This window comes from Theropithecus gelada, chromosome 12, assembly GCF_003255815.1.
Source record: "Theropithecus gelada isolate Dixy chromosome 12, Tgel_1.0, whole genome shotgun sequence".
NCBI lineage: Eukaryota > Metazoa > Chordata > Mammalia > Primates > Cercopithecidae > Theropithecus > Theropithecus gelada.
This window is the reverse complement of record NC_037680.1, coordinates 86,803,162-86,831,124: the sequence shown is the minus strand read 5'-3', so window position 1 is coordinate 86,831,124 and position 27,963 is coordinate 86,803,162. Positions and strand designations below refer to the sequence as shown.

At 35.3% G+C, this 27,963-nt stretch overlaps 1 protein-coding gene across 2 annotated transcripts in view; it reads left to right on the top strand.

The window, feature by feature from the left end:
• KANSL1L (KAT8 regulatory NSL complex subunit 1 like) overlaps positions 1–27,963 on the top strand; it is a 138,681-nt gene that overhangs the window by 3,243 nt on the left and 107,475 nt on the right. For both annotated transcript variants that reach the window (XM_025404300.1, XM_025404299.1), the window contains exon 2: positions 13,601–14,717. In XM_025404300.1, the coding sequence (XP_025260085.1) occupies positions 13,630–14,717 (1,088 nt within the window). In that variant the 5' untranslated portion in view covers positions 13,601–13,629. The remainder of the gene's footprint in view (positions 1–13,600; positions 14,718–27,963) is intronic.

Below are 27,963 nucleotides of genomic sequence, written 5' to 3'. Positions count from 1 at the left end.
GGAATAATTTACATCATGATGACCCTGAATCATAAATACAATCTTACATTACTTTTAGTATGTTTCATTTAGAAAGGCAAGGAAGATACATAATTTCCAGGAGATTTCTACCTTTCTTTTTCTTTTAAATGTTGTTTTATAGGGACTTTTCACTGAATTGTACTCCTTATTACCTAATCATGTGGGATAAATAAACACCCAGCAAATTTAATAAAAATGGTACTATTAAACTTGCCAGTAGATAGTCTATAATAAAAATCCAAAGACTATTCATAATGGAAATTTTAAATACTTAATGTTATTTTTAGGTTCCTAGAAACATTTCTATATGGACGTGAAAATTCAGTAATATTGAGACTTTGTTAATATTTTAAAAATATTTATGAACTTTTGTTTATATAATATTGAGGCTTTGTTTCCAGTCCAAGACAATTCTCAAGTGTGTTATTTTTATTTAAACAATTTTTTATTCGGCAGTAGGTCATTAATCAGTGTTTATTCATGTGAAATTGAATTGAAGCCAAAGCATATAGACCGAGTGAATGTGATAGTGTACTTCTACATGTAGATTTTTGGATCCAAATTGATACACACAGAAAAAAATGACTTCATTTATATTCCTATGAGTCATGCACTTACAAGTGAAAAGTAATAATTCTGCTTGAAGTATGATCTGTTTGATGTGTTATGTAGCCACCCAAGTGGCTTTATCTTTAATTAAATTCCTTTAGTCTTCAAAGAGAATTCCTTTTTAGGCATAGTTTTCAAAGTGGAAGAAGTTCTTGCTTATAAAACATCATTGAATATAAAGTACTGAGCTGACTGAATCCTAGTCATGCCAATTACTGCAATGGTTTCTGCAGTAAATTGAGAATTCCTATAAAGTGGCATGAAGAAATCTTGAAAACAACACCGTATTTTGTATTCCTACCTTCCATTAATTCCTGTATTTTTGAGGAATGAAACTGTACCAGTGTGAGGTCATTCTTTTTTTGTTTGTTTGTTTAATTGGACTTTTCCCTGCTACAATTCAGAAACTTTGAATCCTCATGTATTTTTTATTTATTTTTAAATTTTTGTAGAGATAGTGTCTCTCTGTCACCCAGGCTGGAATGCAGTGGCACGACTGCACTCCTCTAGTCCCCTTATAGTCTAGTGATAATGTTTAAAAACTTCTCATATTTTGCTAAAAGAATTTGTCTTTTTTCTGCTCTTTCTTTCTTTCTGTGATTAGCCTAGGTTAGCTATATGAAACATTTAGGTCACAAGTGTGGAAATAATTTATTATTTGACCCTACTTCAGGGTTCTCCCCCCTCTCAAAATACTGTTGGCAGTCTTTTCGCTTTATTGTAGCATTAAGTGTAAATCTACTGTCTTTCTGATATTTTTTTCCTAGTTTGTTTCTTTGCTGTGCATTTAAGAGAGCTGGGATTATCCAGATTCCAGTTGAAAGAATAAATTTAATGTTCAGGGGCAGATTTGGATAGGGTATTTTCCATGGCATATATGGAATATATGTATGCATTCTAGAATATAAATCAGAATCTGGAGCAATATTTTAGGGGATAGAAATTCAGATTTGGCCTTTAATCTTTAATGTACATTCTCAGGAGGAAGAGTGGTTCTTATATAGATTATCAGTTTCAACTCTGAGCGTTGAGATTAGATTAGCGAATTTTTTATTTTTCTTTAGGAAGTTTGTCAAAAAGTATTTGAAATATGTGACCTATGTATTAATTTGTAAAGCTCTGATTATTAACTGTCTACACCAACTCAGTAACTATTGACTTGGTAATTATCTCACTGTGTACATGCACCTTTTGAGGATGATGGCTTTAATGTATTTCATGATGTCCAAGGGATCAGATTGCATTTAATTAATACAAAATTTATAAATATGTATGGTTGATAAATCTTTAAAAATATAGATTAAGCTCCTAATAGAAAGTCTGGAGACAACAGGGCAAGATCTTTTATTTGTAGTACAGTAGTCCATCTTTATTTTTGGGGTATATGTTTCCAGATCCCCAGTGATACCTGAAATCTCAGATAGTACTTAACCCTATATATACTTTATTTTTTTCTAACCATACATACATATGATCCAGTTTAATTTATAAGTTAGGCATAGTAAAAGATTAGCAACAACAGTAGTAGAACAATTGTAACTATACATAAAAGTTGTGTGAATGTGCTCTTCTTGCTCACTCTCAAAATATCTTATTATACTGTATTCACCTGTTTTTGGATTGCTGTTGACCACAGGTTACTGGAGCTATGGAAGTGAAACTGCTGATAAGGGGAGACTGCTGTAATACAATTTCAGAACAATTAATAGTAACTCATGCTTTCCTTGATTCACAATGAACATTTTTTGGATTAAACTGTAGACCCAAAATTAGAATTTTTGGTATAGATTTAACTTTATAGTCTATCCATTGTTTTTATCAGATTAATTTAATTTTATTTATAATAATTTCAGAGCAACCAATAGCAACTAATGCCTTAATTAACAGTGATTGTTCTTTTGATTAAATTGTAGTCTAAAAATTAGAATTGATGGTATAGATTTAACTTTACAATCCCCCCTTGTTTTTTATCAGATTAATTTTATTTATAACAAATTTAACCAAAAACCAAAAAAAATTGATTCTTTCTAGTTTTTAAAAATATTTATTATTTAAAGACATAAGCTTTGTCTTGTCTTACTGAAATTCTCTCTGGTGTTTTTTAATAAGACACTAAAAAAACAAAACAGAGATACACTGAGATTGGAATTGCTTACTAGAGGATTATTTACTTGATAGACTATCTGTAACAGTTTTATAACAGACTGGTTTTTGTTTATTTGTTTTGTTTTGCCATCCATAACACTTCTGGGCTGCTGATGTGCTAAGGAAGTTTTCTTTTTTTTTTTTTTTTAAGTGAAATTGGAATGTAAGTTGAAAATTCTGTTCTAAAAACATAAAAGTATCCCAGCACTTTGGGAAGCCAAGGCGGGTGGATCGCGAGGTCAGGAGTTCGAGACCAACCTGGCCAACATGGTGAAACCCCGTCTCTACTAAAGATACAAAAAAATGAGCTGGGCATGGTGGCACGCATCTGTAATCGCAGCTACTTGGGAGGCTGGGGCAGGAGAATCACTTGAACCCAGGAGGTGGAGGTTGCAGTGAGCTGAGATTGTGCCATTGCACTCCAGCCTAGGTGGCGAGACTCCGTCTCAAATAAATAAATAAATAAATAAAAGTAAAATTTATACCCAAGAAACATAATTGGTTTTTGGATTATCTAGAACTGTTGCCTATTGACAGAATCGAGAGTATGTATCTAGTTGCTCTCTTTGAAAGAGTACTGATATATTTTCATAACTTAAGTTTTGCTTCTTAAATTCCGTAAACTTGATATTTTAGTTTCTGTGTGTTGTGACAAAAAGTTTAATTCTTCTTTCCAGTTTTCTTCCTTCTAGGTTCTTTGAAGTTCTGCATCATTAGACTAAATTCTTTTAGAAAAGGGACCTATTGTGCCTAAGTATCCTGGGTGTATATGAAAGAAATAATCATCAAAGATGATGGTGGTGCCTAGAGTAATATAATGAAGTATTTTGGTAGTCATAAAGACATTTCTTAGATTTAGCAAGGATCCAAATACTCCTGCCCAGTTACGTGTGTAATTGGAAACCTAAATAATTAGAAACTGAGTATTTATAGGAAGATCAAGGTGATTTTTAGAAAGCTATTTGAGGATTTATTTTCCATAAACTTTCCGTATAGCCTAGAATACTATAGGTGCCTGAAAATATTAAGCAATATATTTGGCCAAAAAATTGGGGGACTGAAATACAACAGTCGATAATTGATCCCTGGTTATAAGGCTTGGCACAAATACAGAGGAATAGAAAATATCAAGATGTTTATATATTGATTACATGTTGATATATGATATTTTTATATATAGGATGAAATTTAATTTTTCATGTTTCTTTTAAAAATATGTCTAGTAATAGCAAGTTTAAAATTATATGTGTAACCATGTCATATATCTATTGGACAGTTACATTCTATACTAATGTTTCCTAATTTTTTTGCCTTGAGACTCCTTCACAATAAAATATCTCATGAACCTTCTTCCCTGAAACTTTAAAATAATTTTACCATTTTGGGTAGTATTTATTCAAGAAATATTTATTATGAGCCTGCTATGTGCCATAAACTATTCTAGAATACCATGACGAGTGAACACATAACACCTGCCTTCATGTAGCTTTTGATCAATTTGGGGAAAATATGTGATGAAGTAATTTCTAGTAAAAATTTTTAAATGGACTATTTGTTGTAAGAACACTTTTGTATATAAATTTCAGGTAATACAATTTTATATAGTGCTTCATTTATTAAGTGATAGTTTGGTGTTCTCTGAGCTTTCTGGATATGTGGTTTGGTGTCTGACATTAATTTGGAGAAATTCTTAGTCATTATTGTTTCAAGTATTTTTTTCTTTTCTTTTTCTCTTCTTCTGGTATTCCCATTATGCATATGTTACACCATTTGTAATTGTCCCACAGTTCTTGGTTGGATATTCTCTTCTTCCCCAAACCCCCTGCCATCTTTGGTCTCTTCCCTTTTCAGTTTTGGAGGTTTCATCTCTTCTTTCTTCCACCACATTCAGTCTACTACTAAGTCCATCAAAGGCATTATTTCTGTTGCAGTGTTTTTGATTTCTAGCATTTCATTTTTATTCTGTTTTAGAATTTCCATCTCTCTTCTTAAATTACCTGTCATTTGTTGCATGTTGGCTTTTTTCCCCATTAGAGGCCTTAGCATATTAATCATAGTTTTCTTAAATTCTTGGTCTGGTAATTCCAACATCCCTGCCATATCTAATCTGGTTCTGATGCTTGCTTTTTCTTCAAACTATGTTGTTTGCCCTTTAGTATGCCTTGTAGTTTTCTCTTGAAAGCTGAACATGATGTGCTGAGTAAAAAGAACTCTAGTAAATAGGCTTTTAATAAGATGTAAGGGTAGAAAAGATGTTCTGTATGCCAGTGGTAAAGTCTGTCTTTCAGTGAGCTTGTGCCCTGGGCTGTGAACTTCACTCCTGCTTCTTAGTTTTTCCTCCGCTTAGATAGGATAGAATGGCTAGAGGCTGCTGGAGTTGGATATTTAGTTAATATGTAACTAAATACATTCCTTAAAAAGTAATATTGGCCTTGCTGTCTTCACCTTGCTTGACCTCTTTAGCATTTGACAGAACCAACCATGTTATACACTTCTAAACACGTTGGTATCTTGATTTCATACACTTCTGGATTTCTTCCTATCTCACTGATGATCTTTTCAGTTTTCTTTTAGGGCTCTTCCTCTTTTATAGCTCCTCTTCCTTTGCTCAAGTAAATGTTAGTAAACCCCCACGTTTTGTCCTGGGCTCCTTTCTCTTCTTTGTTTATACCCACTCCCTAGGGTAAATACTATTTATATGCCAGTGACTCTGCAAAATAATCTCTCTAATTATGAATTCTTGCTTGAACTCCAGACTTGTTTTTATAGCTGTTTCCACTTGAATGTTTAATAGACACTTAAAAAGTAACATATCCAAAACAGAAATTTTTATGTTTTTCTTCTTCAACTTTCTTTCTCCCTTAGTCCGCCCCCTTTCAGAAAATAGCACCACTGACCTGACCACCCAGTGCTCAAGCCAAAAACCTAGGAGTCATCTTTGATTCCTTCCTTTCCCTTAATTCCTGTTAAGTGTTTGTCAAACGTTGTTGACTCTGTCTTGAATTTAATTTTTAAATTTTTATTTTTATATATATATAAATATATATACCTGAGGCACTGAATTTGGGGGTAATATATTACACAGTAATAAATAATGAAAACACTTGGATATGAACACCAATTCTTCCTATCTATTGGATATATCCAATTAGTCTTGGATAAAAATATATGTGTATATATATTTTTAAAAATAGAGACAGGGTCTCACCATATTACGCAGGCTGGTCTCAAACTCCTGGGCTCAAGTGATCCTCCCGCCTTGGCCTCCCACCATACTAGGATCACAGGCATGAGCCACCATGCACACTCATCGTCTACCCCATAAATATATACACCTTCTTTGTACCCACAAAAATTAAAACAAATTTTTTAAAAGAATTTTTATGCTTTTCAAATCAGTATTCCTCCTTACTCATTTTGCCTTAACAAATTGTCTATCTGTATAAATGAAATAATACCTAAAAAAAATAAAATTTAAAACTATATCATGGTCAAAACCACCATTCAGCATTAATCTGAATGATAAACTCAGTGACTTTCAGTAATATGCACATCTGATTTCTACTAACTCTTGAACACATTATCTTCTGAATATGTATGTCAGAGGTTCCCAGCAGTACTATTTTAAATAATTATTTTTAAAAGTTTAGTATTTAATTTTTAGGAAGTCCAATTTAGCAGCGTTTTGTGAATAATGCTTTTGGTATCATATCTAAAAAAATCTTTGCCTAAAGCAGTGTCACAAACATTTTTTCTAATTTTTTTTCCTAGAAGCTGTAGGGAGTCTGGCTCTGTCGACCAGGCTGGAGTCCAGTACCGCGATCTCCGCTCACTGCAAGCTCCGCCTCCCGGGTTCACGCCATTCTCCCGCCTCAGCCTCCTGTAGCTGGAACTACAGGCGCCCGCCACTACGCCCGGCTAATTTTTTTGTATTTTTTTAGTAGAGATGGGATTTCACTGTGTTAACCAGGATGGTCTCGATCTCCTGACCTCGTGATCCGGCTGCTCGGCCTCCCAGGGTGCTGGGATTACAGGCGTGAGCCACCGCGCCTGGCCAATAGGTCTGACCGTTTTTATATAAGGTGGAAATATGTATTCAGTTTACCTTTTTTTTTTTTTTGCCTATGGATGTCCAGTTAGTCTAGAGTGATACGATTTAAGAAACAAGGCTTTCTACATTTAATTGCCTTGGTATCTTTGTCAAAATAATCAGGCCAGGCGCAGTGTCTCATGCCTGTAATCCCAGCACTTTGGGAGGCTGAGGTGGGCGGATCACCTGAGGTCAGGAGTTTAAGACCAGCCTGGCCAACATAGTGCAACCCCATCTCTACAAAAATACAAAAATTAGCCGGGCATGATGGCGGCTACCTGTAATCCCAGCTACTCGGGAGGCTAAGGCGGGAGAATCACTTGAACCTGTGAGGCAGAGGTTGCAGCAAGCCGAGATCACTCCATTGCACTCCAGCCTGGGCGACAGTCTCAAAAAAAAAAAAAAAAAAAAAAGGCCATATGTGCGTGGGTCTGTTCCTGAGCTCTGTTCTTTCCATTTGTGTGTTCATCCTTTTGCTAATGCCACACTGTCTTGGCTACTATAAATTGGGAAGTAGTGTGAATCCCTCAGCTTTGTTCTTTTCCAATTTGTTTTGGCTATTCTGGTTCCTTTAACTTTCATATAAATCTTTGAATTAGCTTGTAGATATCAGCAAAATGTCCTGCCAAGATTTTGTGCCTAAACTTGTAAATCAGTTTGAGGAGAATTCGCATCATAACAATATTGAATAGTTTTATCTGTGAACATAGTGTAATGCACTATTTAGGTCTTGATATTTTTATGGGTGTTTTGTATTTTTCAGTATAAAGATCATGTGCATCATCTTTTATTTAGATTTATACCAAAGCATTTTTGCAGGTGTTAGAATTATGACTGTTTAAAAATTTCTATTTCTAGTTTTTCATTTCTAGCATATAGAAATATAAATGAGTTTTGTATGTCGACCTTGCGTTTGCTGCCTTATTAAATTCATTAGTTGAGGAGTTTGATTCCTTGGGATTTTCTATGTAGAAAATCATGTCATCTGTGAATAGAGATGATTTTACTTACTTTATAATCTGTATGCTTTTTATTTCTTTTTTTTCTTGCCCTACGGTACTAACTAGGTCTTCCACTACAACACTGAATATGAGTGGTGAGAAATGTCTACCTTGCCTCATTCCCAGTCTTACGGCAGAAACATTCAGTCTTTCACCATTAATTATGAGATGAGCTATAGGCATTTGTGTAGATGCTTTTTATCAGATTAAAGAAATTCCCTCTCCTTGCTAATTTGCTGAGTTTTTCTCATGAATGAATATTGAATTTTGTCAAATGCTTTTTCTCCATTTATTGACATCATATCATATGGTTTCTCTTTAGTCTTTTGATATGGTGAGTTTTAGTTATTGTTTTGTTTTCTTTTTTTTATTTTTTTTTTGAGACAGAGTCTTGCTCTGTCACCCAGGCTGGAGTGTAGTGGTGAGATCTCGGCTCCCTGCAAGCTCTGCCTCCCGGGTTCACGCCATTCTCCTGCCTCAGCCTCCTGAGTAGCTGGGACTACTGGTGCCTGCCACCACACCTGGCTAATTTTTTGTACTTTTAGTAGAGATGGGGTTTCACTGTGTTAGCCAGGATGGTCTCGATCTCCTGACCTTGTGATCCGCCTGCCTCGGCCTTCCAAAGTGCTGGGATTACAGGCGTGAGCCACCGTGCCCGGCCTATTGTTTTCTTTAATGTTGAACCAGTCTTGTATTCATGAAATAAGCCATACTTGAACATAGTATCCTTTCTATATATTTTTGTTTTGTACATTTAAAAAATAGTAATTGAAATAGGTGTTGTTACTACTTGTAAGTACCAGAATCCATTGAAATGCCTTTAAATATCATGATCAATTCATTTATGAATTTAGTCAAGAAATACATGATAATTACTGTGTGCCAGACATTATTCTAGTGCTGGAGATTAGAACATTGAGTTCTTGCACTTAAACTACATTCTTTCCTAGAATGTAATATAATGTCAGGTAGCTATGAAGAGCAATAAAGCAGTGTAAGGGAATGGAGAATCATGAACCAAGAGGCTGAAGCTATTTTAAATATATTGGTCAGTGAAGGACTCTAATGAGGTGACCTTAGAAGAGAAACAAATGAAGTGAGGGAGCCAGCCATCTTATTTGTAAAAAAATTTTTCAGGCTGAGAGAATAGCAAACACAAAGTCTCTGTGTCAGAGACTTGCTTGGTGTGTTTCAAATATAGCATAGAGGCCAGTGTTTCTGGAGTGTAGTAATTCATGGAAAGAGTTGTAGAAGGCAAAGTAGTCAGGAACCTGATAATACCAATTTTGTAGGCTATAGTAAGGACAATTTTGGATTTTAAATTTACTGGCAGCCACTCATTTTCTCACCAGGTGTTTGTTGGGCATCTTCTGTGTGTCAGATGGATTTGCATGTTGAGGATACAGTAGTTAATAAAACTGTTCAAAAATCTAAGCCTCTGAAGAGCTTAGAAGTGTTAGTGGTAAGTGTAGTTGTTTATATAATATGAAGGTCATCAGAAGTGGTAGTTTGGAATATTCAGTTGGGAAACATTGTTATATAAAATGATTATATATCTAGATAATTTAAATAATTGGAAAAAATCTACTTATATTTTATGCTAAAGCTATACTGAACATAATTTAATCTTTTTTATTTATAGGAGACATAGCTGTTTTCATTAGTTTCTTTTGGTTGCAAAATAGAGAGACTTATTTAGGCTAGGTTTGGAAATCGCAGAATAAGAGCTATGATATATCCAGGTCTTTCATAGACCAGAGCTTAAAAGTCTTCATATCCAAGCGTATTCATTATTTATTACTGTGTAATATGTTACCCCCAAATTTAGTGGCTTAAATTACATACTATTTCATAATTTCTGTGGGTTGAGAATCTAGGCATGTAAGCTTAGCTGGGTGCCTCTGGCTCAAGGTCTCCATAAGGCTGTTGTTAATCAGGGTATTGGCTAGAGCAACAGTCATCTCAAGGCATTACTGGGAAGGATCTGTTTCTCAGATCACTCACATTGCTGTTAGCAGGCTTCAGATTCTTTGCTATATGTTCGTTGAAGACATTGTTTCTTTACCATGTTGGTCTTTCCACTTCATAACATGGCAGCTGGCTTTCCTGAATAAGAGAGGGTGGCCAGATGGAAGCCACAGTCTCTTTGTAACCTAATCTCAGAAGTCATCTCATCACCTCTGCTACATTTTCATTAAAAGTGAGTCACTAAATCCAGTCCTTATTCTAGGAGAGGATTAAACAAGGGCATGAATACTAAGAGGGTGGGGATTATTAAGGTCATTTTGGAAGCTACTTATCCTACCAGTAAGGCCTAGAAATCTCACCAGAGATTTTGTGTATATGTTTTTTTCTAGTTCTCTACCATAAATGGGCCTTAGCCACTTTTAATCTTTGCATTTCTTCCCTTTCTCTTTTTGCTACGAATTGTATTTCTTAAATACTAATCTGCTTTTTTTTTTTTTTGGACAGGGTCTTGCTCTGTCACTCAAGCTGGAGTGCAGTGGCACTATTTTTTTTTTTTTTTTGTAGAGCCTGGATTTCACCATATTGCCTAGGTTGGTCTTGAAGTCCTAGGCTCAAATGATCCACCTCTTTGGCCTCCCAAAGTGCCGGGATTATAGGCATGAGCCACTGTGCCCAGCCATGTGTATCTTTTTTTTTTTTTTTTCCTGAGACAGTGTCTTGCTCTGTTGCTCAGGCTGAAGGGCAGTGGTATAATCACAGCTCACTGCAGCTTCAACGTCCAGGCTCAAGTGATCTTCCTGCCTTAGCCTCTCAAGTAGCTGGTACCACTGGCACATGTCACTACACCTAGGACATTTTTTAGTATTTGTAGAGAAGAGGTCTCCCTATGTCATCCAGGCTGGTCTCGAACTCCTGGACTCAAGCAATCCTTCACCTTGACTTCCCAAAGTGCTCAGATTACAGGCATGAGCAATTGCACCCAGCCTCATTTCTCTACTTGTTATATTTAGCTTTTCCCTATCTTTATCCAGGGACTAAGATGAATTCTCCTGCCTTGTGATATTTCACCTCTGTCCCTGCTGCTAGCTAGTTTGATTATATTCATAGTACTCTGTTCAGATTTTTGAGAGGGACAGGTGTGTGGTGTGGGAGATAAAGTTTAGTATCTTTTGAATATTGCTGTAACATCAACAAGAACTGTGATTAAAGCAGTTTGCCTCAGAGAAGAATGTAGACACTAAATACTATTATGGGTGTTTATTGATTAGAAGATATAGGTCTTTGAGTTGGTCACGGAACAACTTGAATCTTGGAAGAAATTTCCTAATGCTAGCTTGTTTTAGAATTGTTTTTCTATTTCCATAAAAGAAGAGTATAAACTGAAAAAAAAAATCTTTTTTTTTTTTTTTTTTTCCATTTAGGATAAATGGGAATCTATTTGCTTATTTTTGAGGCATTATATAAAAGTGTATAAATTTTGAGACATACTGAATTTGGGGAAAACTCATTGAGACATACAATAAAGTGTGTACATAAAGTCTATAATTTTTTTCACTCATTATTAACAACTATTAACATTTATTCATTTTGCATTTAGTCTTTTCCCTTCAAGTAGTAAGATTTTGTAGTTAAAATGCAAATCCCCTTAAACTATTACTTTTAATTCTGTTTTATGGAACCTAACTTGATGCAACTACTGGTACAAGTTTGGTAGATATTTTTCTGGTTCACTTTTTATTCTTGCAGACAGACACGAATGTATACATATATATGGTAAGGTTTTGTGTTTGTATTATATTTATATGGTACTATACTATATATATTTTACAGTGTTCTTTTTTCTTTTTAACTTGATATTGTTTTTAAGGTCTTTCCTATTGATGCTTTAAGTCATTCCTTTTTAACTGCAATATAGTATTCCGTTACATTTTTTAAAATCTATTTTGTTATTGTTAGGCATCTAGATTGTTTTGAAAGGATGTTTTGCCATTACGAACATTACTCTTTGGTACCTGTGACAAACACATTTTCTACATTGTGGTCAAATTACTGAACCAATTTATGATCCCAATAGATATGAGAAGTCTTACATCTCATGATATGTATGTGATGTTTTCAGAAAAAAAGTCTGTGTCAGTTTGGTGATTGGAAAACTGGGCTCTTGTTTTGTTAATCTATATTCTCCTGATTACTAGTATGATTAAGTCTGTGTTTAGTGACCATTTGAATATCATCATCTGTGAAGTGCCTGACTGCTCTATCTTTTGCTCATTTGTAGGAATTCCTCCTATAATCTAGATACTAATACTTGTCTGATATGTATGTTGCAAATATTTTCTCCTCCTCTGTCATTTTGCTAATAACCCTTTTTTTATTATTACATAGACATTGTTGTGCTTTTATTTTCTTCTTGATCATTTTTGTTGGACTTTGTAAAGAATCAGCTTTTGGTTTTGTGTTTTTAAGTAGGAATAAAGGAAGTAGAGTTATAACTAGCACTTGGGGACAGAAACTGTGAGAGTGTATCCATTTAAATGACTATCAACTGTTATGTGTTGAAACAAAAATTATGGCATATCAAGGTTACAAAATACTAGGTATCTTTAAAAAGTTATAATTGTTGATGATGTACAATTATTTTACTAACCAGGCTTCGTAATGTTTAATGGTACTGGGTTGCCTTTTTCTGTGAATCAATATATGGATTTATACTTTTGATAATATGCAATGAAATTTGTTTAATTATGGGATAAATCTTTAGTGGTTATCTGACACTGTCTCCACTATTTTCTAGGCAGGAGTAATGCCTTCTGGTGCATATTCATTTGTGAAAAGGGTAAAATTGCAGATATTTTTAGAGGAAACATTGCATTAGGCAAGTTTTTACTATTACATATTTTTAACAGCTGTGAAGTTATATGTTTTTAGTTCTATTCACTTAGGTTGTCTTCTTTTTTTTTTTTTCTTTTTTTTTTTTGAGTCTCACTCTGTTGCACAGGCTGGAGTGCATTGGCGTGATCTCTGCTCACTTCAACCTCTGCCTCCTGGGTTCAAGCGATTCTCCTGCCTCAGCCTCCCAAGTAGCTGGGATTACAGTTGCCCACCACCATGCCTGGCTAATTTTTGTATTTTTAGTAGAGACAGAGTTTTGCCACGTTGGCCATGGTAAACTCCAACTCCTGATCTCAGGTGATCCACCCACCTCGGCCTCCCAAAGTGCTGGGATTACAGGTGTGAGCTACCACATCCGGCCTCACTTAGGTCTTCTTACACATTATTTATTATATTTTAATTCTTGTTATTAATACCGTTCAGGCTGTGATGATTAAATTCAGGAATAGAACTTTAGAGCAATTTATTATATTTTATAAAGATAAGTAGTTCGTATTTTTGACTGAAAGTGCACAATTGAGTCACATTTTCAATTGTTATTATCAGATTCTAGGCTGGAATATTTTTTCTTTGGACTGTAACTAAATGTAAAAAAATGGAATTCTGAGATGTAATTACATCCACAAATATTTGTTGAACACCTATTGTGTACTAGCAATGTGTAGCTTTAATTGGAGCTTTAGCTATTAGGCCCCCAGTCAGAGGGAAGAATAGGTTTATCTTTGTTGAAATAATGTTGGCAGTTGGGAGATGAAGGAGGAGTTTTGTTCCTTCATGTTTTAATCAGAAATATCGAACATGTTGCCCTTAGAAAAAAGTATAAGCATAAAATTTTTTTCTAGATATTTGACCATTTATTTTTACATTATTGTAGGTTTCCATTACTTATCTACAGGAATCGCCATGACCCCAGCTCTGAGGGAGGCAACAGCAAAGGGTATCGGCTTTTCATCTTTGCCAAGTACCATGGAGTCTGACAAGATGCTCTACATGGAAAGTCCAAGAACTGTAGATGAAAAGCTAAAGGGAGCCACCTTTTCTCAGATGCTTGGATTTCCAACTCCCGAATCTACTCTTAATACTAATTTTGTGAATTTAAAACATTTTGGCTCCCCTCAGTCTTCAAAACATTACCAGACTGTTTTTTTAATGAGATCTAATTCTACATTAAATAAATACAATGAGAATTATAAACAAAAGAAATTAGGGGAGCCCAGTTGCAATAAGCTGAAAAACATACTGTATAATGGCAGCAACATTCAGCTCGGTAAAATCTGTCTTTCTCATTCTGAAGAGTTCATCAAAAAGGAACCTTTATCAGATACCACGAGCCAGTGCATGAAAGATGTACAAATTATTTTGGATTCAAATATAACCAAAGACACTAATGTAGATAAAGTACAACTACAAAACTGTAAATGGTATCAAGAGAATGCACTTTTGGATAAAGTTACTGATGCTGAGATTAAAAAGGGTTTATTGCACTGTGCTCAAAAGAAAATTGTAGCTGGCCACTCAAATGTGTCTATTAGTTCTTCAGCTGCTGAAAAAGAGGAGGAAGTAAATGCTCGTTTACTTCATTGTGTAAGCAAACAGAAAATTTTACTTAGCCAGGCTAGAAGAACTCAGAAACATTTGCAGATGCTCCTGGCAAAGCATGTTGTTAAGCACTATGGTCAGCAGATGAAATTGTCTATGAAACACCAACTCCCCAAAATGAAGATGTTTCATGAACCTACCACAATTTTGAGTAACAGTTTACCTAAATGCACTGAAATTAAGCCAGAAGTTAACACATTGACTGCAGAGAATAAATTGTGGGATGATGCAAAAAATGGCCTTGCACGGTGTACAGCTGCGGAAATCCAAAGATTTGCGTTGTCTGCTACAGGGCTGTTGTCTCATGTTGAAGAGGGTTTGGATTCCGATGCAACTGATAGCAGCTCTGATGACGATTTGGATGAATATACCCTTAGAAAAAATATGGCAGTGTAAGTGCAAAATTATTATTAGACTATTTTCTATTCCATATATAGCAGCAATTATCTTAGTTTCCAGGTACATTGACAAGAAATGGATTTTCTAAAATCTTGATGCTATACTCTTTTTTTTTTTTAAATTTTTATTTTTGAGATGGAGTCTCGCTCCGTCACCCAGGCTGGAGTATACTGGTGCAATCTTGCTCACTGCAAACTCCGCCTCCCAAGTGCAAACAATTCTCCTGCTTTAGCCTCCTGAGTAGCTGGGGTTACAGGTGTGTGCCACCACACACAGCTAATTTTTGTAGTTTTAGTAGAGGCAGGGTTTCACCATGTTGGTCAGACTGGTCTCGAACTCCTGACCTTGTGATCCACCCGCCTCGGCCTCCCAAAGTGCTGGGATTACAGGTGTGAGCCACCACACCCAGCCACCATAATCTTTTATGTTATAAAACTTTCGGTGAATTTTTAAAATGTTTTATTTGTTAAATTATTGTGTGTGAGTATATAAATACTATTTAAAAATAAATTTACCAAACTAGGAAAAACCCATACGGGAATAATGAAATTATTGAGCTATAAATAGGCATTTTTTCTATTCTTGAATAGAATAGGCTGTGGACAAGGCCTAATCTTTGTTTAAGTGATCTAGTTAATATGTGTATCTAACTAAAAAATCTTAGTCTGTACATATGGAGCCCTCATTGTCTTTGGGAGCGTATCAGTTGAGAGCACATGTGTGTTGACCTACTACTTTTTTTCCTTAACTGTCTACTCGTTGTACTTATAGCTTTCAGAACTGGCCTTTACCAACTCAATTTTTGCTAGCTTAGTATAACTAAAACAAAACTATAATGTCAGCTGTAAGATATCTATTGAATGCGTATAATGTGCTAGACACTAAGATTCAGTTGTGAGCAACATGTTCACAACCTCTGCCTTTTGGGGCATGTACTTGAGAGACAGGTATCATGATATTAAAAAATAAAAAGCAGAGAAAAGTAGTTTCAATTATCACACCATGATAACACTACAGACCAGCTCTGTCCAATAGAAACTTCTGAGATGATGGATCTTTTATATGTGTGCTATCCAATAGGCACTAGCCTTATGTGGATATTAAACACTTAAGATTTGGCCAGTGATACTAAGGAAATGAGTTTTTAATTTTATTTAATTGACTAAATTTTAATTGAAATGGTCTAAAAAGCATAATTTTTAATCTAGTTTTCAGGGAATCTATTACTGTTCCCAAATTAATGTAAATTACTGTTTATATATATGGCATTTTGGGGGAAAGAAGTCTGTCACACATGGATACGTACAGGGGAACAACACTTACTGGGGCTTTTTAAAGGGTGCAGGGTGGGAGGAGGGAGAGGATCAGGAATAATTAACTAATGGGCATTAGGGTTAAAACCTGGGCGATGACATAATCTGTATAACAAACCCACATGACACAAGTTTATCTATGTAACAAACCTGCACTTGTACCCCTGAACTTAAAATAAAAGTTAAAAGAAAACTTTTTCAAATTCTCAAAAATAAATGAGAATTACAGAATTGGAAACCAAACACATTGATGTTTACTAAGAAATAGAAGGTCAGTGTATTAGTTTTTATGGTGAGAAATAAAATATAAAGCAAAGTGGGCATTCTAGTCTTCTAGTGTTCTGATATCACTGTAGTTGAAATTTGTTTGCATGTGGAATTTATAGTAGTTAATAAGCACAGATTATTTTTCTGGCTGGCATTGTGCTAGTTATTTAACATATGATATCTCATTTAATTCTTTCAACAACCCTAGCAGGTAGTTATTATCCTTATTTCACTTAAGAAGAAACAGACTCAGCATGGGTTAAGTAACTTACCCATGGTTAAAAAGTCAAGTAAGTGGCAGAAACAGGATTTTACTCACATATATGACTCTAAACATATGCTTATTCTCTTGTAACATGCTGTTTTCTCAACATTGCATCGATTCTTATAGCTACAAGAATTATTAGGTACATGTGTTCTGAAAGAAGTCTGAAAGTTTACCAATTTTTGTGTATACAATACTTTTGAAGTATTTAAATATAATTTAGTGGGCACATTCAGTAAATTAAGTATTTTTTGTTGTTGAGAAGAGCTAATGGAGCGATTTGTCTTTTTTAAGCTAGAAACAAGAATAAGAAACTTTTGGTCAGGGTGTGGTGGCTCACGCCTATAATCCCAGCACTTTGGGAGGCCCAGGTGGCCAGATTGCTTGAACCCAGAAGTTCGAGACGAGCCTGGGCAACATAGCAAAACCTCATCTATACAAAAAATACAATATAAAAATTAGCCCAGCATGGTGGTGTGCACCTGTAGTCCCAGCTACCTGGGAGGCTAAGGCAGGAGAATTGCTTGAACCCAGGAGTTGGAGGTTGCAGTGATTCCATATCACCCCCTTGCACTCCAGTCTGTGTGACGAGAGTAAAACTCATATCAAAAAAAGAAAGAAAATTTTGTTTTCTCAGACCGTTTTGAACTATAATGTTATTTTCATTAGTAGTCCCTTCATTGATTTCCTATAGTGCTTAGTCTGCGATACAATTTGTCATTAAATTGTGTTTTGTCCTATACAGTTTGCTAATATATCTGCTAGTCTTAACCAACCCCTATTAAGGGTAGATACCACACTTTTTACTTTCTGATAATTTCTTTATTTCTTTTTCTTTTTCTCTTTTTTTTTTTTGAGATGGAGTTTCGCTCTTGTTGCCCAGGCTGGAGTGCAATGGCGCGATCTTGGCTCACCGCAACCTCTGCCTCCTGGGTTCAAGCGATTCTCCTGCTTCAGCCTCCCAAGTAGCTGGGATTACAGGCATGCACCACCATGCCCAGGTAATTTTGTATTTTTAGTAGACATAGGGTTTCTCCATGTTGGTCAGGCTGGTCTCAAGCTCCTGACCTTAGGTCATCCGCCAACCTTGGCCTCCCAAAGTGCTGGGATTACAGGCGTGAGCCACTGTGCCCGGCCAACTTTCTGATAATTTCTTATCAAAGGCATATACATTTTGATTTTTCAAAAGATTTTGAGATTTACATTTATTTCTTGAATTTGGTGAGGCAACACTAAGTTTAGACATTTGTGTGAAACATAATACAGAAATGGTGAAATTCAAATGATAGAAACACTTTTTTTTACAAAATAATGTACCTCCTATTTTTAACCAAGTCTGCAAGTTTGTTAGGTAAACTGAAGGAAAGTAACCTGGAAAAAATTGGGTTCTGGTTTGAAAAGTTTATTTCTCTTACTCCCTTTCTTTTTCCCATAATCAGCTAGAGGGGATTCAGAGACTCTAGACATACATTTTAAGAAAATAATGAATCTAAGAAATTTACTATCAGTTCATTAAGGTAGGATTCTGGCCTCTTGCATTATTATTGGCCTCTTAATATTATGATTAATGCCTTGGTTGTTAAAGACCCACCTGAATTTTTTGAAGGTCAAATAAACTTTGCTTTAAGGTTAAACTCATCTGATCTATACAAATCAATAATACTAAATTTATGTAACAGCTCTTTATATTTTTTATATCACTGAATTATTCGATACTTGTTTTGTTTTTGTTTTTTTGGGTTTTCTTTAATACTTGAAATCTATTCAACATTTCTTCATTTCATATATCTTCCCATACATTAAATACAAAATTTTGTTTTGAATATTTTTGCTAACACTAGTAGATTTCTTGTGGGAAAGACTGTACTCAACATTATATTAATTTTGAAGTTGACTAAATATTAAGAACAAATGACATAACTTTATTTGTATCTCTTGGTGTGAATATAAAAGCAGTTTCTGTTTTTTAAAGTTGGAATTAATCAGTTCTATCTCAGGTCATTAAATTCATATTTAAATATAAAATATCCTTATAAGTTTATTTTTGTTATTTTCTTCTCTACGTTTGTGAAAAGAGTTTTCAAATCTACATGAGTATTTTTAATGTATAAAGTTCAGAGCGAAACTTTAAACATAAAATACTAAGTAAACAGATGCATTTTGTGGTTCTAAATTTTTAAGTGAGTGCTAACACAAATTTTCATTGTCTTTATTGAATATGTTGATTTCTTAAAGTATAAGATCTAATACTAAAGTTGACTTCAACTTAATTTTAAGCAGTTTGAGTGTTAGTACTACTCTTTCATCGTATAGCCTAGTATTGTCTTCTGTTTAATGATTGCTTGGTATTTGTTGAGTGAATGAATGACTATTTCTGTATTTGTATATGTAGTTGTAAAGACATAAACATTGAGGCTGGCAATCTGAAATTTCTCTCTTCTATATATGGTTTTTAAAAATTTCATTGTGGAGTTGCATTGTGTTTACTTAATGTTTTTTCCATTCCTTCCTTTGTTTCTAATATTAAACTGGCCACAGGATGTTTCTTGTACAGCATAGACCTTCCCATAAATGTTCAATGACTGAATAAATGAAATATACCAAAATATGGACATTTAAAAGTAATGATTTTATTATAATATTCAATGTTTGCAATTTTTAAAGTTGATAAGTAAAATGCATTATATTTACCTTAAAAATTTTAGATTGTATTAATATTATATGCCTTCTATTTTTCTTTGAGTCAGTAGCCCTGATAGGAAAAATTGATCAGGAAGTTAGCTGTGAAGGAATATAATTGTTTTAGAAAATTGGATACTATTCACATTAGTCATTACAATTACCTTTTTTTTAAAAAAATATATATTTGGCTTGACTTTTTAACTTTTCCTCCAAAAATGTAGTAGGCAATAAATTAGTTCATAATGATATTACTAATAGACTTTAATTCATAATGATGTTACTAATTGACATTAATAATAACTTTTGGTTGAGAGGCTAGTATGCATTCGAAGTAAAAGAAAGTCACTTTCCTTTGGAAAGCATAGTAGGGAGACTTTGTTTTTTGTAGGTTTAAGATGTAGTCCTTCCATTGTAATATGAATAGATTTTTGCCTCCAGTGTTCCTTTTATTTGTCCAGTAAGGTCCATGAGCACTGAACTGGTTAAATTTGAGAGGATGTGGGTGAGTCACTGACAAAAGTTGGCTATGATTATGTTATTTCTCATCTGATGGTAGAGCCACAGAATTCTAGCATTTCTTTTCTTTTTTTTTCGGGGGAATGAGGATCAGTTACATTTTTCCAGGCTGCATTTTGGGGAAGCACAGATTTTGACATAGGCATGTTTTAATTTTCCAAGGGTTGTGGAAAAGGAAGAAATAATGCTGCTTGTCTTATTCCAGGAAACCTACCAATATCTTCCAAATCACACAATTGTTTCAAATGTTGGGGAAAAAAATCCCACTCTATCCCTAAATTGGTCACCATATATTCAAATTTTCTTAAAGTTTTTACTTAGATATGTAAATAAGCAGACTTGATTAAGGGAATTCTTTTCAATAGATTTAGGCATTCACCAAAGAAGAAAGGGGAATTGTTGATGTTTAGTAAGAGCTGTTGGGAGACTCCAGATTAAAAAATAGAAAATAATTAATTTTTTGCAGACCCATAGAAATGGGTACTCATGGTTTTGTTCTTGCTTTCCTGCTTTGCTAATGGAAAGGAAAAGAACTGAAAAGGTGATCCAGTATTTCCCTTTGAGGAATTGGATAAATAGGAGTAGAAACTCAGTGCCAAGATTCAAAGGGCGAAGAGACTGATAACATTTCATTATTCATTGTAAACAAGAGTAACTTTATATTTGTATAATGTGGAGTTTATAGGTTTTTTTGTATTTGTTGTCTTTTTTTATTCCCTGCATGTCTGACAGATGGGACAAGTTGAATTTTGTTTTATTTTGTTTACAAGGAAAAAAAGTTGAGTGAATTCTAGGAAATTTGCAAATGATACTTAAATGAAGAACCTTTTTCTTTCTGTGGGAGAAGTGGAAGGGAAGTAAAGGGCAAAAATTCAAAAGTGTAATTGTGAATGAACTAGTAGCTAAAAATGGGAAAGAAATATTTTATTTATTTTTATTTTTATTTTTAGAGACAAGGTCTCAACTCTGTTGCCCAGGTTGGAGTACAGTGGCATAGTCATAGCTCACTGCAGTCTGAACTCTTCAGCTCAAGGGATCCTCCTGCCTGAGTAGCTAGGACTACAGATGTGTGCCATCATGATTGGCTAAATATTAAAATTTTTTTATAGAGACAAGGTTTAGCTATGTTGCCCAGGATGGTCTTGAATTCCTGGCTTTAAGCTGTCTTCCTGCCTTGGCCTCCCAAATTGCTGGTATCAGAGCATGAGCTACCATGCCCAAGCAAGAAATATTGTCTACTGTGGCATGTGGACATCTTTGAGGGAAGTAGTACTTCAATTAAAATAAGCTCATTTGATTTTAAAAAGGCTTTTTTTTTTTTTTATTTTTTGCAACGTGATGTTTAAAAGACTACATGTGTACTAGATTTTCTCTCAGTGTTGTTAGTTAGTTAATGGCAAAGCTGGGATTTTAGCCTGGATCCTTTAACTCCCATTTAAGGCTGTACTTCTATATCTACAGACTTTAGCTGGCTTAGGCCAAAGTTAAATTGACTGAGTCATTTTCAACATCCACATAACAAAAAGAAAAAAAGGTGTTTTGTTTTCAAAGGAAAATTAAGATATTACTATAAAGTTGAAGTTTTTGATGAAAAAACATCAGATTGCTTGTATATATATTAATTTCTTTAAATCTTGCTATAAATTAGTGAATCACAATCCTCTCTTCTTCACCCCAACACATCTGAGGATGACCAAGTAAATAACTCTTTTGATTGCCTTGATTCTCACAGGCTGGGGAGAGGTGGAGAAACTCATCCTCTTGGACCATATTGCTTAGAAAAGTCTACAGGTGATCATAACATAATTTTCTTTGAGACTTCTATATAATATGTATCACTTAAATGTTCTATATACCTTTACTTAAAAATAAACCACCTTCATAGATGAAACAAAATGGCATTTATGTCCTGTATGGAGAAAGCAGAATAGTAAAGCTGTTTGCAGAAGTTATGGAGGTGTTAATTGTATTTGTCATCGGAAATGATCACCTTTGTTTTCCTAATTTTGACAAGAAAGCACAGCTCAGCTGAGTGATATAAGCAAGATAGTCGGGTAGGAGATACCAGTCTTCATTCCCGAACAAAAAACAAGAACTAGGTATCTTTCCGTGAATGAAAGTAACCTTGGGAGGGCTCAAATGTTTAAGTACAAATCTGCAACAACATAGTGGAGTGAACAAACAAACAAAAATCCAGAGGATAACTGCACAGAAAGGATAGCTGGGGAGACTGGCATACCTGAGACATCTGGAGATGGCTAGAAACAAAGAAAGGTGGGGGCTGTCAGTATCAGGTACATGGTGGGTGCTACCATAGTCACCACCGGCCACAACATCAGTATCTTTTGCCATTGAGGTGATCAACAGCCATCACCACTGTGGATCCCTAGAGAGGAAGATGTGGTTGCATCGCCTACCCCCACCACCGCCACCAAGAAGGAGCTGCGTGTCCAGGATTGGGACCACCACCCTCCCAATCCTAACATGAGCCCCAGACTCTAGAGCTTCAACTGCCTCGTGCATGCCCACACACCAGACCTCGGCTCCATGACCACATATCCACATTCCAGATTCTGTCCCACTATGCACATTCTCACCTCAAACACAAGAGCCATTGTGGCTGTGGACTAGCCTCAATCCAAGCCTTGGAGCCCAGGTTGCTTTGCTATGAACATTGGCTCCATTGCCACTCTTTAAACATCTGTGCCTCTGACATCTGAGCCATCATCACAATGTACTAGCCCACTCCTTGGACCCCAGAACCTTTGTAATTCCCTGTGTGCCCATGCCTCAGAAACAAGAACCACTGCCTTTATGGAATAATCTGTACCCTGGGCCCTGGAGCTGTGGTTTCTCTGTCTATGAAACTACTTCTACCACAGTGAGTGAGTCCATGCCCCAGACCCTGGAAACATTGTAGCTCTGTGTGTGCTGCTGCTTTGGATCTCAGCCCCCTGGCAGCTCCAAAAGCAGTCACATCTTGCACATTGTTACTAACATGGGAATGGGGGAACCTGCACTCTGGATATGGGTGCCACCTCAGCACTAGACCCTGGAGCCATGGCTCCTACACATGCCCATGCTCCAGAATCCAAATTGTTAGCTGTTTCATGGATGACTCATATGAGATACCATTGCTGTCACCACTGCAAATGCACCTGCAAGTTAGACCCAGTGCCAAGATTCCACTGGCCACAGCTTTCCTGGTAGGAGAAAAAGAGATCAGGAGGACTGACCCCACCAGTCTTCATGACTGGAACACCCAATAGCCCTTGCTACTGCTGTAGACAGTGGCTGCTGAGGATCCTTGTGATCTTTGGCAGTGCTAACATCAGTTGATAGAGCTGTACAGAGATTTTGCTGCTATGCATTTACTGGAGTCAGACGTGTCACACTGTACCCAGCTGTTGTCCTCACACCCACCTGAAGGAGAAGTTTTTTTCCTCACTGAAACCAGTATATGAAGTCAGAAGGAGGTGACTGCTTCATCAACTATGCAGACATTAATTCAAAGTAACAAGCAACATGAAAAGCCAAAGAAGCATACCACCAAAGAACATGAGAATTTTGCAGGAACTAACCCTAAATAAATAGAAGATCTATGAATATCTTGGCAGATAATTCAAAATGATTCTTTTAAGTAAAATACGAGAGAACACAGAGGGGCAGTTCAACAAAATCAGGAAAACAATACAGAAATAAAATGAGAAGTTTAACAGAATGATTGAAATTATTAAAAAAAAAGATAACTAAGATAACTAGGCAGAAATTCTGGAGCTGAATATAAACTGAAGAAAGTGAAAAATGCAACAGCATCAGCAGCAGAATTGATCAAGCAGAATAAAGAATCTGTGAACTCAAATACAGGTTATTTGAAAATATCCAGTCAGAGAAGGAAAAATAATGAAAAGGAGTGAAGAAAGCCTGTGCAATTTATGGGATATCCTCAAGAGAGCTAATGTTCACATTATAGCAATTAAGGAAGGAGAAGAGAGAAGGGGTAGAAAGTATTTTTAAAGATATAATGACTGAAAACATCACAAATCTGGGGAAGAGAGCTAATTGTTCACATTATAGCAATTAAGGAAGGAGAAGAGAGAAGGGGTAGAAAGTATTTTTAAAGATATAATGACTGAAAACATCACAAATGTGGGGAGAGATACCACATTGAGGTAAAGGAGGGTCCAAGGTCTCCAGTCATTTTCAAACCAAAGACCACACTACAACATATTATCGTCAAACTGTCAAAAATCACAGAGAGACTATTGAAAATAGCAAGAGAAAATCTTCACATACAAGGGAGCCCTCAGGAAGTTATCTGCACATTTCTAAGCAGAAACTTTGTAAGCCAGGAAAGTGTGGGATGATATATTCAAAGTGCTGGGGGGGAAAAAAAAACCTACCAACCAAGAATACTTTACCCAACAAAACTGTCCTTCAGAAAGGGAGAAAGACGACTTTCCCAGACAAACAAAATCTGAGAAAGTTCATCATCACTAACCTGCCTTACAAGAAATGGTAAAGAGAATTCTTCAGGCTGAAAAAAACAGAATGCTAATTAGGAACATGAAAACATATGAAAGTGTAAAACTCACTGGTGATAGTGAGGAAATAGTCAATTCAGCATACTCTAATGTAATGGTGGTATATAAATCACTTATGTTTTTATAATTAAAAGACAAAGCTATTAAAAATAGCTACAATAATTTGTCATAGGATGTACAATATGAAAAGATGTAAATTGTGATATCAAAAGCTAGAATAGGAATAAAAGTATAGAGATTTAATATATGAAATTGAAGTTATTATCAGCTTCAAATAGACTCCTAATAACTATGAATTGTTCTCTTAAGCCTCATTGTAACCACAAAGCAAAAACCTATAGTAGATATACAAAAGATGAAGAGAAAGGAATCCAGGCATATAATTACAGAAAATCACCAGATCACAAAGGAAGACAGCAAGAGAGGAAGAAAGGAACAAAGAATCTGATTTTTTAAAAAAACAGGCCAGGTGTGGTGGCTCACGCTTGTAATCCCAGCACTTTGGGAGGCTGAGGCGGGCGGATCATGAGGTCAGGAGATCAAGACCATCCTGGCTCACACAGTGAAACCCCGTGTCTGCTAAAAATACAAAAAAATTAGCCGGTCGTGGTGGCAGGTGCCTGTAGTCCCAGCTACTCTGGAGGCTGAGGCAGGAGAATGGCGTGAACCTGGGAGGCAGAGCTTGCAGTGAGTGGAGATTGCGCCACTGCATTCCAGCCTGGGCAACAGAGCCAGACTCTGTCTAACAACAACAACAAAAATTTAAAAAAAAAAAAAAATTGTGAACACAAAGGCAATAATAAACCTTTACCTATCAACAATTGCCTTAGATATAAATGTATTAAATTATCCAATTTAAAAACATATTGTCAGTGAATGGATTTTTTTTTAACACCCAGCTAGCTATATGTGCCCTGTAAGAGGCTCACTTCAAGTATAAGGACACACACAGACTAAAAGTGAAAGAATAAAATGTGGTATTCCATGCACATGGGAACCAAAAGAGAGCAGGGGTGGCTACATGTATATCAGAAAAAAATACACTTTAGGTCAAAACATGTAAAAAGAGACAAAAAGGTAAGTAGATATTGATAAAGACACCAGTTTGTTAAGAGGATAGTACATTATAAACGTATGTAACCAATATCAGAGAATCTAAATATAGCAAATATTAATCGATCTGAAGGAAGAAATAGACTGCAATACAATAATAGTAGGAGACTTTAATACCCCACTTTCAACAATGAATAAATCATCCAGACAGAAAATCAAAAGGAAGCATTGGGCTGGAACTATAGTTTATGCCAAATGGACCTAACAGACATATATAGAATATTCCATCCAACATCATAATATACATTGTTTCCAAGTGCATATGGAACATTCTTCAGGATTGATCATATGTTAGGCCGCAGAACAAATCTTAACCAACATGATTGAAATCATATCAAGTATTTTTTCCAACCAAAATGGTATGAAATTAGAAATAAGTAACAGGAGGAATTTTGGAAAATTCACAGATATGTGGAAATTAAGCAAAATGTTTCTGAAAAGCCAGACATTAAAAAACACCTACATTAAAAAAGTCATCTCAAACAACATTATACTTCAAGGAAGCAGAAAAAGAAGAACAAACTAATCCCAAAATTAGTACAAGAAGGAAATAAGATCAAAGCAGAAGATATTAGAAAAATAACAGAAAAGATCGGTGAAAGCAAGAATTGATTTTTTGTAAAGATAAGCAGAATTAGCAAACCTTAGCTACAGTAAGAAACGAAAAAAGACCCAAATATATAACATCAGAAATGAAAAAGGAGACATTACAGCTGATACCACAGAAATATAATGGATCATAAGAGACTATTATGGAACATCTCTATGCCAACAAATTGCATAACCTATAAATGCATAAATTCCTAGGCACATAGACTCTAACATGAATCATAAAGAAATAGAAAATTGGAACTAACCAATAGCAAATAAAGAGATGAAAACAGTAATAAAGACCCCCATCAGAGGAAAGCCCAGTACCCGATGACTTCACTGTACTTGAAAAAAAATTTAAAGAGAAGGGAATACTTTCAAACTCATTTTATGAGGCCAGCATTACTCTGATACCAAACCCTATAAGAAACTATAGAAAGGACACTATAAGAAAAAAACAAAAAACAGATTATAGGCCAATGTCCTTTGTGACTATCCTTGCCAAAATACTAACAAACTGAATTTAACTACACATTAAAAGGATCATTCACCACAGTCAAGTGGAATTTATTCCTGGGATGCAAGGATGGTTCGACATATACAAATCAATAAATAGGATACACCACATTGATAGAATGAAGGACAAAAAACATATTCTTACCTCAATACATTTGCAGCAAAAGGATTTGACAGAATTCAGGCTTTCACCAAATTAGGTATTGAAGAAATGTACCTCTCTACCAATAAAGGCCATATATGATATGAATTGGGTTAACTTTCAATTTAGTGGCAAAAACTTGAAACCTTTTCCTCTAAGACCATTTCAGTCTGCTTGGGCTGCTGTAAGAAAATACCTTAGACTCAGTAACGTATTATCAAAAGAATTTTTTTACAGTCTGGAGGCTGGGAAGTCCAAGACCAAGTTGTCAGCAGATTCAGTGTCAGGTGAGGACTTGTTCTTTGCCTCATGTTGGTGTTTTCTGCCTCTCATCTCACATGGTGGACAGGGAAAACAAGCTTCCTCAGGCCTTTTTTATAAGGGTATTAATCTCATGATAAAGGTGGAGCCTAATCACCTAATTGTCTCCAAAGGCCCAACCTCTTAAGGCCACCACATTGGGAATTGGGTTTTAACATATGAATTTTGAGGACACTGTTCAGATCATACCACCTATTCTGACCATTCTATTCAACATATACTGGAATTGCTAGACAGGTTTGTTATAACGGCGTAAAAATAAATAAGAGAGAAAAAGAAAGGCAAGAAAAGAAGAAAGGAAGAAAAGAAAGACAAGAAAGAAGAGAGAGGAAGAGGAAGGGAGGGAGGGAAGGAAGGAAGAAAAAGAAAAGAATAGGAAGGGAGGAGGGAAAGGGGAAGAGAGAGGAAAGAAAAGAAAAAAGCATCCAAATCAGGGAAAGGAAGAAGTTAAATTTTCTTTGCAGATGACATCTTAGAGATAGAAAACTGTAAAGACCCCATCAAAACAATGTTAGAAATACATTAGTTAGAGTTTCAGGATATAAAATCAATCTACAAAGATCTGTATTATTTCTATACACTAATATTAAGCTGTCCAAAAGAAACCATCCTACTTAAAATGGTAAAATACTTAGGAATAAATTTAACCATGGTGGTGAAAGATCTGTACACCAACAACTAAACATTGATGAAAAAATGGAAAAAGAGACAAATGGAAAAACATCCTGTGTTCATGGATTGGAAGAATTGTTAAAATGTCCATACCACCCAAAGCAATCTACAAATTCCATATAATTATTATCAAAATTCCACTGGTATTTTCCATAGAAATGGGAAAAAAATTCTAAAATTTATGTAAAACCAAGCAAGACCCCACGAACCAAACCAACTTTGAGCAAAAAGAACAAAGCTGGAGGCACCTTATTACCTGACTTCAAAATACATTAAGAAAACTATAATAATCAAAAC